Raw genomic sequence first — 14250 nt, 5'->3', positions numbered from 1 at the left:
CCAGCGTAGCGACAAAGATACCAGCCTACAGACTCTGCAACCACCCCCAAACCCTTCCCCCGAGCCCCTGACCAAGGAGAAAGCCCACCCAGGCCAACACTACTCACCTCTACTTGCACAGCTTGAAACCACGGCTATCGTCGTTCTCAACCATGCTCTCATGGCACATGATACCACAGAAAGCACCGCCAGTCTGGGCGTAGACCATGCGGCACGGCCCAGGCTTGTTGTTGTCCTTCTTCTTCGTGTAGTCGTACAAGGTGTTCTGCTTGTTCTTGGCCGTGAAGATGGGGAACTCGAGCGTCTTCACCTTGGCGGAGTTGCACTGTGAGTTTGGCCACTTCATGTTGTCGAAGTTCTGGTACTCGTGCGGGTACCCGCTGGCGGTCTGGGCGGTGCCGGCGGGGGCCTTCTTCGCGAGGGTCTTGGCGGACGAGGTGGAGAAGGTGACGGATTGCTGTTTGCCTGCCTCGTCCTTGTATTTACAAGTGACCTGGGAAGTAGTTGTCAGTATCCGTGTGTGTGGAACAGAAGATGGCGGCTGGGAGGCTTGGGTGCGAGGAGAGCTGATTGTGTTACTGACGGCATCACCGGCGCGTTCTTCGAGGACTCCCACGGGGTTGGCAATTGCTGTGGTGGCCAGGAAGGCCATGAAAAGAGTCTTGACGTTGACCATCTTGAATTGAGTAGGCTCTATTGTATGGCCAGCAAGCAGTGATGAGTGGAACAAATTTGTGATTTCTTGGAAAGGTTGCTGTGATGGAGGCTTGTTGAATTACATTCAGTTCCTTGACTCCTCAAATGCTTGCGAGCAAGCTGCTCTTATGCATTTTCCGACTCTACACTGCCTCTCTCTGAGGACATCCTCATTCTAAAACACAGACTCTGTTTAGGTAGATGATCTTCAGAAGTTGGAATGATACTCCTGACAGGATGCTCAGGTCATGTATGGACACACCGAGGTGGACCTGAGGTCTCACGTCAGGACATTGACACTTACTCAGCCATCCGGGAAGTCGGCACCCCTTCGAGCTGTTGTGAGAAGAATACGACGAGGCTTTGAACAGCTCGGCCGCGAGTTCCCGTCAGGAACAGATCAACCACGCAGCTCGGCGTAGACGGTGACCACGAACCATGGTCGAGAGCATCAGCTGCGATCGAGCGGACCACTCAGCTCAAGCTTTGGGTGGGACAGCACATCATCATCGCTTTCCTCCTCGTATGTAAGGGGGGTTTGGTCATGAGAATTCGCGCATTTCTTCTGCAAAAGAGGGGTTCGTGAGACAGTGTTTACATAAGAGAAGGATCTATTGCCGTCAATAATGCGACACTACCATGCATCCGGAACCAGACGGACAGACCTTTGAGAGTTTCCTCACTTTCCTTTGCTCCAGCATGAAGATCCGTAAGCAAACTGTTCCACTTGTTCAGTTTCCGGACCGTCTCGACAACATCTAGCAATATTATAGTCTTATCAGAGTTCTAAATCCGTGTTCAAATGGTTCAGTTGTCTCCAGATCAGATGCGTAGAACTTTGTAAACTTTCTACACATTGGAAGCCTTGGCCCCAAGGTTCTAAAGCTGTCCAATCTCAAGTGTGTGTGTACAGTAGTTATAGTCTTAACCGGGCTGATAGCGTGACAAGAATGGATAGCATTCAGCGGTCTTTATTCCGCGGAATACCCTTTTTAGCAAGACATCAATCATCCTTCCCCAAGACCGCAAGGCAACTGCAGATCACTTTGACCGATGCAGTAATCGACGGTTACTGATCGGCTCCTCGCGGTCTGTCTCAATCCAAGTAAGGGAAGAGTCGATTAATATGTGTGTGCGGGGATTCCTCAATAGGGGTGGGCTCACTCAGCTTGAGACAGACAGGGCAACGATTCACCCCGAAGCCCACAACTCATGGCTAGCTGGAATGCACTTCAGCCTCACATGAGGTAATATGTCTTGGCAGTCTGGGGGCGGCTTTTGAGGCAGGCCCCGACCGTTTGCACACCGACGCCGCGCCAAGCATAAAGATCGTCTGTAAGACATGCTTACATCGCATCCTCAACCATCTGAAGAAGCTCTCAATGCACCCTGCCCAACGTTGACTTCTGTTTCCCTTCTGTACGCATGAGCTCTTTTCCTTCTGCACGCATTACTGGTTCTATCAGAGCAACCAAAAAATGGCGCCCACCGATCCTCTCATTGCCAACTCCCTCAATCTCGATCTTGAATCAAGTCCACATGCCGCAAGTGGGTTGGAAGAGAAGCTGTTCTCCGTCTTCGTTTCCTACGTCCCCCCTGAGTCGCAGACAACCGCCACGGCAGCGGCCGCGCAGATCGACTCGCTGCTGGCGGGCAGCGAGGGCGAGCCCCAACCCGACCCTTGGGGATTCCTGCACACATTCTGGGACGTTTACTTCCGCTTGGGCGTTCAGATCGAGGCTTCCGAGCCCGTGGACCGCCTCGTAGCACTGGTGTGCGCGCTCAAGGAGCTGCCCACCAAGGTGACTTCGAGCGACGGCAAGGACAAGGTGTCCGCTTGGCAGAATTTGCCCATTATGGGCGCGGAGCTTTCAGAACGATGGCATCGTGAGTTTATCTAGGCTGCCCGGTGGCACCAACCATAGCAACTCCGCCCTTCTAGAAAAGAATACGGACTGCCCGGCTAATGATGTTCGGCTAGAATTCGACCCTAAGAAGATGAGCCCAGGGTCTGAGCATGCCCGTCGGTGGTACAACATGAACGGGCTCCTTGTAAAGCTCGATGCTTCAGGCGTACGACATTCCCGGAGAGAGGCCTTGAACGCCATCGTCCTCGCGCTCGAGGACAACGTCAACAAGCAGAAGAAGAAGCACGAGGTACCCGCCGAGAACGTAATCGCGAGCCTGCTCCCGGCGTCATCCTTGTGGCTGCGGAGCCGTGACACAGCCGCGAAGCTGCTGAAGTCCTGTCATGAGGGCCACTGCCGCGGGAGCGGCGCTCACGGGCCGTTGTGGAAGCTGGGCGAGGAGGACGAGGACGGAGAATGGTCGGGAGGCGGGTTCTCGGTCGAGCGCTGGGAGTTCTGGCGGCAGAGGCTGGAGGATCTGCCTAAGCATAAATGCGCTGATGAGCGGACTGAGGAGATCTGCCGCAAGGTGTTGGAAACCATGGCCAAGGTGGAAGTGAGCTAGAGTATCAGTCAGCCATATTTTGTAAATTATTCAAGTCGGAAAAAGACTCCTTTCCATTCTCCTATGCGCGGCTATAATGTGATACAGCGTGCATCACGAAGACCGATGTTGCGGACATTGAGGATGAGTCTACTGAAGAACGCCTAGTAGGACTAACTAAATAAAAGACTATCTTCTTGTTCCATACGCAAAGAAATGGATCTGTGCATCCATCGTTGCCTTCTCCTTTTCTTTAGCCAAGGAATCATGTTCTAGTCTGATATTTATGTGAATACAGGTTGCGATTGTCACCCCAAAACAACCTGTCTCTTCTTCAACTCTACAGCCGCTTCAGAATGTTCACCGTTTTCTGTCTTCCTCACTTCCTTGGCTAAATCGGTGTTCCCCAACAACAAACACTTTGCTACGACCTTCCACGCCACTTCTTCCTGCTCGCCACCCACTTGCACCAAGACCCACGCCCTTGTCAACGAGCAATCCACCTCTAGCAAATCCGTAGGGACCGCCACCACGACCGGCGTCGTCTCGTCCGTAATCATGGACCAGAAATTCTTGGTCGCAGAGAACCCGGTCGTGAGTGCCTGCTCGCCATCTCGGCTGCACGCGGCCCGCGAGGTGGACCACGAGATCCAGTAGATAGACCGCGGGTCCGTGATCCATGTCAGGAAGGCGAGAGCAGCTTCAACAGTGAAATTGTCCTCGGAGTTGTCCTCTTTGAGCCCGTCGCAGGTCAGCAGCTTCATGAGGCTCTCCGCGCTCGATCGAAGATCTTGGTTGGACTGGAAATCTGCGAAAATGCCGGTGTTGTAGTTGTACTTCACCACGTCGCGCTCTAGCTGCGCCCACAGGCGGCTAGCCAGGCCGCGCCCTCCGGCAATGACGGACGCCAAGAATTGCCGACGAGGTTTTTCTAATTCCTCATCGGGTCGGTGGCCTTGCATGGGGTTGGGCCCTATTCTCTTGAGGGGCGGAGGCGTGCTCTTGATCGCATCTGGGAAGACGGTAAAGGTTTTGCTTAGTTCCTCTTCGGTGGGGCTTTCGAAGGAGTGTCTGAAGAAGACTAGATCTAGCTCCAGCCGGTCCGGTGAGATGCTGTGGATGCCTTCCATATCTCCGAGAGTGAACTTGCGGAGTGTCGTGTCCGTTGCCGTTATGGGCCTCATCAGCCATGACTGAGTCCCGCCCAGCATCAGCGGCTCCACGTAGGCGAAAGACAACGGAGCCTTCTCCCCAGCCGCCAACGCTAACATGACCGCCAGATAGTATACCTCGTCCTCGGTGGGCTCCTCACCCCGGACGTAGGCTAGGCCAAGGCCAAGTAGATTGATGCACACGCTGAGCCGATCACCCGCCTTTAAGCATTTCGTCTGAGCAACGCTGTTGAACCTCCCCATGAAACTGGCCCTGGTCGCCCCGGCCTTGCGATCAGGGCTGTCGCGGAGCGGAGACGTGCGGTCGTCGAGCCCCGACAGAATCGGGCTGACATAGACGCTGTCTGGCGTATCGTGGTCAACCTCGATCACCACCGTCGCCAGGATCGAGTGCAGTGTTAGCCACTGTATGGAGATGGTTTTGTCTACCCCATGTCCCAGGACAAAGACGGTGTTGTGCACCTCCTGGTGTCTCTTGTTGGACCAAGGCTCCCCGACGACGAACTCGTGGAAGCACCAGGCCCGCTTCCACCACCGTGCCCTGGCTACCTTGTCAAACAGAGAGATGAGTACGGCGGTCTCACTGTCTGTCCGTTGTGCACCGATATTAAAGCGCAAATCAGGGACGTCATACCGCCTGCACAGGGCAACCTCGTCATCCGTGAGCTCAACATCCTCAAGGAGCACGACCAGTCGCCGGCACGACTTGTAGACGATGTCCATGCACGCAATGGCCCTCTGCTTCTCATCATCATTATCCTGGTCTATGCAGATCTGGTCCATCCAGATGCCCTCCCGAGGGTGCCCGCGCAGCCCCAGGATCGCGTCCGCGAAGCGCTTGCCGATGGGCCACAGGCCACCGGGCTCAGGGGCCGAGTGCGGCGTGCCGGGACAGTTCCAATCGGTGCTGTGCCAGCTGTAGCTGATCGCCAGGTACTGTCTGATGGCGAAGGCGCCGTCGAACGGGATGCCTGAAGGGCTCGAGCAGATCAGGCGGAACGGCGTGTCGAGGATGACGTCCGACGTCCGGGGTTGGAACCGCTCTGCCACGTCTGGCGCCCATGTCTGGAGATTGTACAAGATGAGACCGGCTTCTTCGCGGCCGGAGTCGAGCCTGTCGATGCCCTCAGCTAAGAGGTTGGACTTGTTACGCCGGGTCAGGGTGAGCACGAACAGGTCTTTCGAGACCTGCTCCACCTTCAGGATCTCAGCGGCCCCTACGGCACAGGATTCAATCAAAGCAGTCATTCCCATGCCCGAGTATCATAATCTGGACAATGATGGTATTCGCGATGGGCAGAGCTGAGGTCACGCGACAATGGGAGAGAGATCTTACCTCGGCATGCGGCTCAAGCCCAATCGGGCATTTCAGCTCCGCCACAGCACTTTGCCAATTTGGACAGAATTGTTTCTGCCAATTACCTATGCATCATGTAAAAGTGCATCCACATCCGCATCTTGTAACCGAGACCGAATTATTTTCTCTACTGGCGGTGGTCATTTGAGGCGTCAACTCTGGGCGTGAAAGAGTTTCTATATGTTTTGCTTACTTACCCCGTCTGCTCAATTCGGCCCAAGCCGGCTGCGAGTTTTGCGCGGTCCTACGAGAGGGCATCCTGTCTGATCAATTCAACGATGCCTGGGAGCGTTCGAATCTGGGGAACGTTGCAAACTCTGGTGCTAAGCGGGTTGGTCTTAGCTTCTTCTATAGGCCCGAGGTATCATTTTCGGACCTACGCCCTCTAAGGGTTTTGTTCGTCAGAGCCACGTTTGAAGATTAGTAAGTTGTGAGCTTGCGCTTTCAAGTGGAAGCCAATACGAGTAAGCAACATGATCTACATCTCGTGATTCATAGATTTAATAATTTCTGGTTTGTCGTCACAGACTACAAAGCCGTGGCTGAATGGCTTGCCCTTATGCCTCCCGCTGTGCAAAATTACGATGATGATGAGATCACCTCCTTCCTGACCGAAGAGGTGCAGAAAGACCCTGATAGTCTTGAAAGTCACCACGGCAATGCAAGCTTTCTGCCCGAGAGGCTCATAGATGTGGGAGTCAATAGCCTGCGCCTGGTTGAGCGAAAAGCCATCATGAGCGAACTGGCCAAACGACCACAATACTGCGCCCTAAGCTATTGCTGGGGTCCTAGCGAAGACGCAAGATCTCAGACAAAAACTACGTGCAAAAACCTGCAGCATCGTCTCGAGACTTCAAGTTTAGACTTTGACGCCCTGTCACCAGTGTTGAAAGATGCGGTGAAAGCCACGCGGCGCCTTTCCATACCGTACCTTTGGGTTGACGCTCTCTGCATTCTTCAAGGCGATGTGTCAGACTGGCAAACATAATGCAGCCAAATGAACGAAATAAGTGGCAGAGCACGCGTCACTCTCATTGCGGCGTCTTCAACTTTAGAAGAACCTGCAGAGAAGGTTTTCTCAACCCAAAGAGACCTGGGCTGCAAATTCCATACCAATCTGTGCGCCGCCCCGACATCAGCGGCTCGTTCAGGTTGTATTTCACTCAATGTTTCAGTGAAGTCGGTTCTCTTGTGAAAAAGAATCTTATCAATGACCCTCACAGTGATTTCAGGTTCACCCAATGGGCTCACAGGGGATGGACTTTCCAAAAAGATGCCCTCGCGGGCGCGCGCATTGTATATGGAAACGTTGGCGTGTACTTTGGTCGAGACAGTCAGTATGTGTCCAAGAATGGGCCCGCGGGCTCCGTCGACTCGATTTCTGTCACGTCCCTCCAAAGCAAAGATGATCTACGTCGAACGTGGCAAAACGTCATAAAACGCTACGAAGCTTTCACGACGTCATCCTTCACAAATCCAACAGATGTCCTTCCAGCATTGTCCGGCCTGGCAAGGCTCTTTGGGAACAGACTACAGGTAAGTTATATCGCCGGGCACTGGGTGGACAGGCTGCATTTAAGCTTGCATTGGATGTACCGGTCTCATACGGCGCGCCGATCTCTGGATGACATTATAGAGCGCCACGGCGAAAAGCCGTACTTGGTACCCACGTGGGGTTGCCTGACACGCGGCGAAACAATCGGGGGAAAATTGGACGATTCCCATATGTTTCAGTCAGAAATCACGATTCGAGAAGTTTATATGCCATTGGCCGGCACGGACCCATATGGTGCGATACAAGACTCCTGTCTAACCTTGGAAGGGTTTGTTCTGGATCTGGATTCTCTCTCCTGGTCCGAATCGCCAAACAAGTTGGTGGGATCTGTGGGCATTCACGCCGAGATTTGGTTCATAAAGAGTCCATCCAAGCACCCACCGTACGACAAATTCTTCGTTTTCGATCCCCAATGCACACCAGGAAGGGGGAAGAAACCTTGGGGGTATGAATTTAAGCTGGATTTCCAAGCCATGTCGGGAAATCGCTCCCCCTTCGGAACGCCGGGGGAGTCATACGAACAATTGATCTCGCGGGTGACGCTGCTGCTACTGGGGGCCGAGGAAAGTTCTAACGATAGTGTTTGGGGGGGGGGGTACGGTCTGGTGCTGCTTCCCAAGCAAGGAGCATCGGAACGCTCCTTCCTTCGAACAGTTAGGCGTCTTCGAAGAACGCTCATTCGCCCGATGCTGCCTAAAACGGCTGATGAAGAAAGAGACAATTAAGATATCCTAAGTCATGAGGAGAGCCCAATCTTTGAATGGGCAAACATGATGGAGGACATGTTCCAGGTGCTCGTTTAGGTCAAGAAGGTCATGTCTTCCCAACTTAGTCTACACCAAGGTCGGGCCGAGCGCGGCGTTACTGATGTAGTCTGCCGAATGCGGCACCGAATGATGCAATGTGCCTCCGACTGCCACATGAAGGTCCTCAACGGTTTCCACCTCAACATGCGCAGTCTTGGCGCATGCTTGTCTGATGTCTGCGATGGAGAGTCTTGATGTCGGATCAGTCTTGAAAGATTTGCGCCTTGACATTCTGGGTCAGGCGGAGCGCATCAACCGCCTTTACACCCAACTCACTCTCTGTTTCCCAGCCAGAGACGAATCCCCGCGCTCGCAGACGGAAATAATCGAAAACCTGGAATTAGGACTTGCACGACTGAGCAAAGAGTTTCCGTGGGTCACCCGCAAGGTCGTCCAAATCGGCGAAGAATTCAGCATCACCGCCGCCAAGACTTCTCTGGAGCTGGTGGTGAAGGAGCTCCAAGATGATGTCACAGTGCCGACCTGGGACGAGCTCCGAGAAGCAGGTTTCCCGTTTCGCATGCTCGACGAAGATGTCGTCGCACCGTGCAAGACTATGGTCGAGCCTTATTCAGAGCGGCCGGTCTTGTTGGTCCAGGCCAATTTTGTAAAAGGCGGTCTCTTGCTTACATTCAACGCTCAGCATGGGAGCATGGACATGGCTGGCCAGGCACAGGTTATTACACTGTTCGCCAAGGCATGTCGCAGTGAAGCCTTCACGAAGGACGAAGTGGAAACCAGCAATATGCGGCGGACAGACCGGATCCCTATAGCCGTCGACAAGACATCAGGCTATTCTGACTCGCCAAAGCCCAAATCGGAAGGGTTGGTCCAGGACGTTGAAGCTAATGCAAAGCCACGCGAACCACAGCTAAGTACGCCTTCGGACGACCTTGTGTGGGCGTACCTTGATTTGTCTGCTGCCTCTTTGTCCAGCCTGAAGAAACTCGCCAGCCAGACTCTCACGGCAGGCGTCAGCTTCGTATCGACAGACGATGTACTCACCGCTTTCATCTGGCAGTCCATCACCCGAGCGCGACACTCCCGGCTGGATAGCCCACGGTCAACACCGACAACACTGACCCGCAACGTCGACGTCCGCCGTCACTTTGATCTTCCGCCCACGTACCCTGGCCTGATGACCACCGCGACATCACACACGTATCCTGTCGATGACCTAGTCAACCAGAAGTCCCTTGGCGCTGTCGCTTCTGGTCTTCGCGCGGCGTTGAGTCCCGACTCGCTCAGGAACAGTGCAGTAGTTCAAGCCACAGCCATCTCTCGGAACAAAGGCGCAGCGGCGCAAAGGCGCATTGCGGCGTTGAGCAACCCCAGTTTTGACGTCAGGCTCAGCTCTTGGGCGAAGGAGAAGTTGTATGATTTGGACTTCGGTCCTTGCCTAGGGCAGCCGGAGGCTGTGAGGAGGCCAAGATTTGTGAATGGTGCCAGAGAGGGACTGGTTTATTTTCTCCCGAAAGGAAGGGATGGGAGCATCGTGGTCGGCATTTGTCTGAGGGAAGAGGACATGGAGTGTCTGAGGATGGATGGGGAAGTTATTCAATGGTCGAAGTGGATTGGCTGAACATCCCGATTATTGCTCCTCAATATTAAGCATGCCTGCTTTATTTCTATCACAGCGAGTGCGCAGTGAGATGCGCCTAGTGTTGAATACGAAATGATAAAACAGAACTTGAAGACATATAACCTCCTATTTTAAACCCAATTAATCTATATCTCGATCGTAAACACAGCTTCCTCTTGACAGATATCTCGACGCAGATCGACAGTCATGGTCAAGCGGTCTCAGCCCTAGCCTTTGAGTCTATCACCTTATTTTCGTGTAATGAAGTATTATAGTAAGCCTGAAATTGGGCTTTTTGGTGGGAAATGTCGGTGCAGGAGCGGTTTGGTGCCTGAGTGGGTAGTCCAACTTACATAAAAAGTATATGGAGTCTGAGTAGCTCACTATCCGCAACGGACCTCGGGTGGCCTTTTATGCAGCCGGGTCCGTCCCCACTGAACCTAGGAAACAATCCTTCGTAAGTGAGATCGTGTCCAAGTACTTGTGCGCCAAAAGCACCGGCTCTGGTGATAATCCCTCATCCCATTCAATATTACTTGACATCTCGCCTACCCAGCTAAACGCTTCTTTCCCACTACAAGTACGGTTGCCCTCAGAATCAGCTCGATTTCACCTCCACGTCTACCGACACGCACTCTGAAAAGGCCAACGTGGCATCCGACCGCCCTCACGAGACTCCCATCGCGTCAGAGCAATCAAATGCACAGACTACGCCTGAAACAAAGGACACCTAAACCCTCTTTAGGGAGGCATTTGAGGAGGCAGAAAAGATGACCTGCGAAGAGCGATGGGAGAGACATCCTTTTCTGAGTGAGTGACAACACAAGGTCGATTTGCATCTGCACATAAACAGGTCTGTCCGCTGACTGTTGAGCGTTTTGATTTGCCAGGGAGCTGGAAAGCCGTTCCGGGTGACTGTCGACAAGGGTATGCAGATCTTGGAAGAGATGGAGAGGGTGGTGAGGGAGGAGGCTGCAAAACCTGATGCGACCGAGACGACTGGCGCAGACAATGCCTCGTAATAGCAAGGCAGGATGAAACTAGGATGATTAAAGACGGATTTTCAAGCTTATGAGAACTTTTGGCTTCGGCATCGTCATCAATTTGTGCCTTCGCGTGAGAACGAGTGATGGTTCCAGCTAAAGCGATCCACTACGACCTGCACCGTTTACCCCAGCGTCATAATTCCATCGCTTCCCACTCCACCGCTCCACCAAGTCGTTTCAAAAACTTCTAGTTCCTGTTACTATCCGCAGAGGACACTGCTACCTGCGCGGCCGGTCGAGTAGGGAGGGTATGTGTGCTTCTAGGTGCAGGTGTCGCCGTCACTGGCGTCTCGATCTCGCGTAACGCGCGATGGGCGATCGAGGCGATCGAAGAGTCGACGTCTACAACCTTTCCATGTTTTGCCCCTGCCGATCAGGCGCATCAGCGGGGAGAGGCATATTGACCGATGAAGAATGTTCTCTAGGTCGACAATAGTCTGACATCGTCCGCCAGCAGATCACTTACCCAAGAGCTTTTTGGGCTCATGAGGACCGCCATTGCCTTCTTAAATAGCTCGTCTTGTTCTTTGTCTACTCCCTCTACTGTTGATGGGCTTACGTGACAGTGATTTCTTATCAAGGAAGGAGATATGAAGGAGACATGGCGTTTATATAATCTCCACAGATGCTGCGGTCTAAGTTGAGAGTCACGATTAAGTACGTGAGGTAGACTCGAACAATTTGCCAGAGATAGTCTACATTCTTTATGGTTCATGATAGATTAATCTAATTATATAGCCTTGTCAACTGGATACTTGCACTTCTTCTAAGTTAAATCAGCTTTTCATGTGTCTGTACTATGTTAAATTCAGGATGTGAAATCAATATGACCTGCATCTATCTAAGTACCTCCACTCATCCAGTTATGCTCAGCCAGCGGACCGGGTCATCCCGCCCCCCTTTGCCAGGCGCCCACATGATGAGACCAAAGCACTCTTTTGTGAGTTCTCGGGTTTAACAGCAATGAGGCTTCAGCCACACTATGTTTTCTTAAATCAACTATTTATTCGTCTATTTGCCATCTACTCAGCTTTTCAACGATTCTTCTCTAAACTTACTATAAAAAAGTTGAAATCATATAATTGTAATAGTGCTAGCATTGCGGCTCACGAAATCCTTTAGCTTCAGCCACACTCACAGCACTGCGCGTATTCTCGAGAGGTTGATTTAATCATTTGCTAAATATGGCGGGCAGCGATGTGAGTCTCGAAAGGCTTAGGCGTTTGGGGAATGAGGGTGCTTCCGCGAGTGTCGCGACCGTCAGAACTCGCCGATGTCTCTAGCTGATTGATATCACCAGTGAAACTCATCATAGAATCAGTCATGCCTTCTTGTATAATGCGTAACGGAGGTAATTGAGATCCAGGATTCTGGTCAGGTCGGAAATAAATGTAAGCTAAATCACCACCGGGGTCTTTCCACTTAGCTAGCTATATCTAATTTGGATAGGGGTTCTTCGCCAGCGCCTCCCTGAGCTTTTTCATCATTAGGTTCTTCTTCTTGTCTTGCTTTGCCTTCTTCTGCAACATATCCTTATCCATCTCCTTCAGCTTGAGAGGTTTCAGACTGCCCGATTTGCCCTCAAATATAGGTTTCAAATACCGTTCATCACTCATTCCAGCAACAACACCATCTCCAACAAAAGCCCTGAGTCCTTCAACATCTCGGCTATACTGTCCAAACTGCACACTGGGCCGTCGGGCAGACTGTAAAAAGTCGATGGCGAGCTCAGCCCATACAAGGCTGCCCTCAGCAGTGGTCACTCCGGGAGGGCGGCGCCACTCAATGGTAGCCTTTCCACCGTAGTACAGGTTAGTGAAGTTCCAGGCGTAATACCTATCGGAATGCATGAGATCGGAAATCTCGACAGCATTCTTGCAAGCCTTGATTCGTTCGAATATCTTAGCAGTTGGGAGACTCGCTAGCTCAGGGTTGTCGATTCTGTTGCTTTTGATCCATTGATTACCTCGGCGATGTTCAGGAACGATAGCCTCAAAAGCGTCTTCGAAGTAGACCACAGCCATGCAGATGGCTTTCAGTTCCTGAAGAGACCATGCGCCCGCCGCAGGTGAAAGATGAACGTGGAAGCCACAGCTCCTGTTCGACTCGAGAAGGTATAATTCGCGCATGGTTTTGAACAAGTTCTGAACGTGAGCACGCCAGATTCCAGTAGCGTCATAATGCAAGATCGGAGAGACAAATTCAACAGGGTCTGAGAAGTTGAATAGGTGTCAGTGCAATAGGACAGGGCAGCATGAGAGTTATCTGACGTACACTTAGTCTTCGTAGCTCCGACAATAGTAGCATCGTCTGTCAAGGACCAGTCTTTATACTCGTCTCCGTCCCATGTCCCACCGATATCGGCATGCATTGTCAAGTACTTCTTACGGTCGATCTTCGCGTTGTAAGACTTGGCCGCCATCTTTGCAAAGTTCTCGAGAGATAGCTCTTTGGCGTTGGCATCTCTCTGTCCGAGGAGAGTTTCAATCTCAAGGCCAATTCTCATTTCGTGAGTCGACATATCGGAAATTGCGGGAGTTTCTTCGACAAATCCTCTTCAGTCGAGCAGTCAAAAGAGATACAGAATCAATCCTTCGGTGGATAGTGTAGGCTAATTGCTACTGTCGTATGAGAATAAAATCGAATGTTTTCGTGTCTAATATGATGGGAAAAAGTACGCTGAGGCACTATATTGAGTGTGAAACGAATCGTAGAACGAGAACCAATGATTCAAAGAGATCAATGCTTGATAGGAGGATATCAAATGAGACCGATGCTGAATGGTGTATGAAGCTGAGATGATGTTGGCATTACGGTGTTGAGGTGTAAGAATGCGACTCGAATTGGGGAAATATATACTCTTACAACAGTAAAATTAAGAATTAAAATCTCGGAGCATTGCCGTGATGGCCCATTCTACGACGGGCTGTCTCTGAGACGGCCTTGTGGTCAGCCGGGGACGGAAGTTGGTCCTGCTCTGTGCTATTTTCGGAGGCGTGGCGGTAACAGAAACGAGAATATCTCTGGCGTAATGTGATGGTCAAAATGTGACTATTCTCCACCCGTTGATTGCATCTAACATATGGTTTACAGCAGGATGCCAATAATAAGGAAGTGTCGGTTGGCAGCATATTTGGCATATCGAAACACACCCGGCCAAGTATCTGACCTTTGAGGCACACCGGTGGAGTAACTGAACGGCGCAGGCTCCTCCAACCCGAGATCTCCATTATTCACGCCGTTGCCGCATTCAAGGAGCCAAGTGGCGTTGTATGTGGAGCTGAAAGTGCAAATAGGCGACCTCGTTTGCCGCTTGGTCTGGTCCGTCTCAGCAAGCCCAGCCTCGAGGAGGGACCCTTTCTCAAAATAGGAATTGGTTGCATCCATAAACAAATCCACCGCTGTTGGCAACATTGTGGAGCACGATGTTCAGCAGCTGCCCGTGGTTGATCTCAGCTGAGCAAGACGACCCTCGTAACGGGAAGAGTAGAGTTGCACTTGTCAACTTCACCATCGATGTGTACATTAGGGGTGCTACGGTATTGCCAGGTTGGGCGGAATGAAGGCTTGAAGCATAGTGTAAAA

General features: G+C 52.0%; 6 protein-coding genes across 6 annotated transcripts; 2 read left to right on the top strand and 4 right to left on the bottom strand.

Moving 5' to 3' along the window:
- Positions 1 to 109: 109 nt before the first annotated feature.
- Positions 110 to 676, bottom strand: INS49_013376 (uncharacterized protein; the record flags this gene model as incomplete). Its single annotated transcript, XM_043174075.1, has 2 exons — positions 110 to 493; positions 584 to 676. 2 exons carry the CDS (start codon positions 674 to 676, stop codon positions 110 to 112), a joined length of 477 nt encoding a protein of 158 aa, XP_043021020.1.
- A 1498-nt stretch (positions 677 to 2174) lies between these two features.
- INS49_013375 (uncharacterized protein) lies at positions 2175 to 3168 on the top strand (the record flags this gene model as incomplete). Its single annotated transcript, XM_043174074.1, has 2 exons — positions 2175 to 2583; positions 2678 to 3168. The coding sequence occupies 2 exons, from the start codon at positions 2175 to 2177 to the stop codon at positions 3166 to 3168; spliced, it is 900 nt and encodes a 299-aa protein (XP_043021019.1).
- A 287-nt stretch (positions 3169 to 3455) lies between these two features.
- INS49_013374 (uncharacterized protein) lies at positions 3456 to 5934 on the bottom strand (the record flags this gene model as incomplete). The annotated part of the gene is made up of 2 exons (XM_043174073.1): positions 3456 to 5536; positions 5874 to 5934. The coding sequence occupies 2 exons, from the start codon at positions 5932 to 5934 to the stop codon at positions 3456 to 3458; spliced, it is 2142 nt and encodes a 713-aa protein (XP_043021018.1).
- Positions 5935 to 8151: 2217 nt separating this feature from the next.
- Positions 8152 to 9619, top strand: INS49_013373 (uncharacterized protein; the record flags this gene model as incomplete). Its single annotated transcript, XM_043174072.1, has 2 exons — positions 8152 to 8204; positions 8332 to 9619. 2 exons carry the CDS (start codon positions 8152 to 8154, stop codon positions 9617 to 9619), a joined length of 1341 nt encoding a protein of 446 aa, XP_043021017.1.
- A 2482-nt stretch (positions 9620 to 12101) lies between these two features.
- INS49_013372 (uncharacterized protein) lies at positions 12102 to 13186 on the bottom strand (the record flags this gene model as incomplete). The annotated part of the gene is made up of 2 exons (XM_043174071.1): positions 12102 to 12877; positions 12940 to 13186. The coding sequence occupies 2 exons, from the start codon at positions 13184 to 13186 to the stop codon at positions 12102 to 12104; spliced, it is 1023 nt and encodes a 340-aa protein (XP_043021016.1).
- A 566-nt stretch (positions 13187 to 13752) lies between these two features.
- Positions 13753 to 14079, bottom strand: INS49_013371 (uncharacterized protein; the record flags this gene model as incomplete). The annotated part of the gene is made up of 1 exon (XM_043174070.1): positions 13753 to 14079. One exon carries the CDS (start codon positions 14077 to 14079, stop codon positions 13753 to 13755), a length of 327 nt encoding a protein of 108 aa, XP_043021015.1.
- Between the last annotated feature and the right edge of the window lie 171 nt (positions 14080 to 14250).

The sequence above is a fragment of the Diaporthe citri genome (assembly GCF_014595645.1).
Source record: "Diaporthe citri strain NFHF-8-4 chromosome Unknown scaffold_7, whole genome shotgun sequence".
In the NCBI taxonomy this organism is placed as follows: domain Eukaryota; kingdom Fungi; phylum Ascomycota; class Sordariomycetes; order Diaporthales; family Diaporthaceae; genus Diaporthe; species Diaporthe citri.
This window is presented reverse-complemented; position numbering and strand designations above follow the sequence as displayed.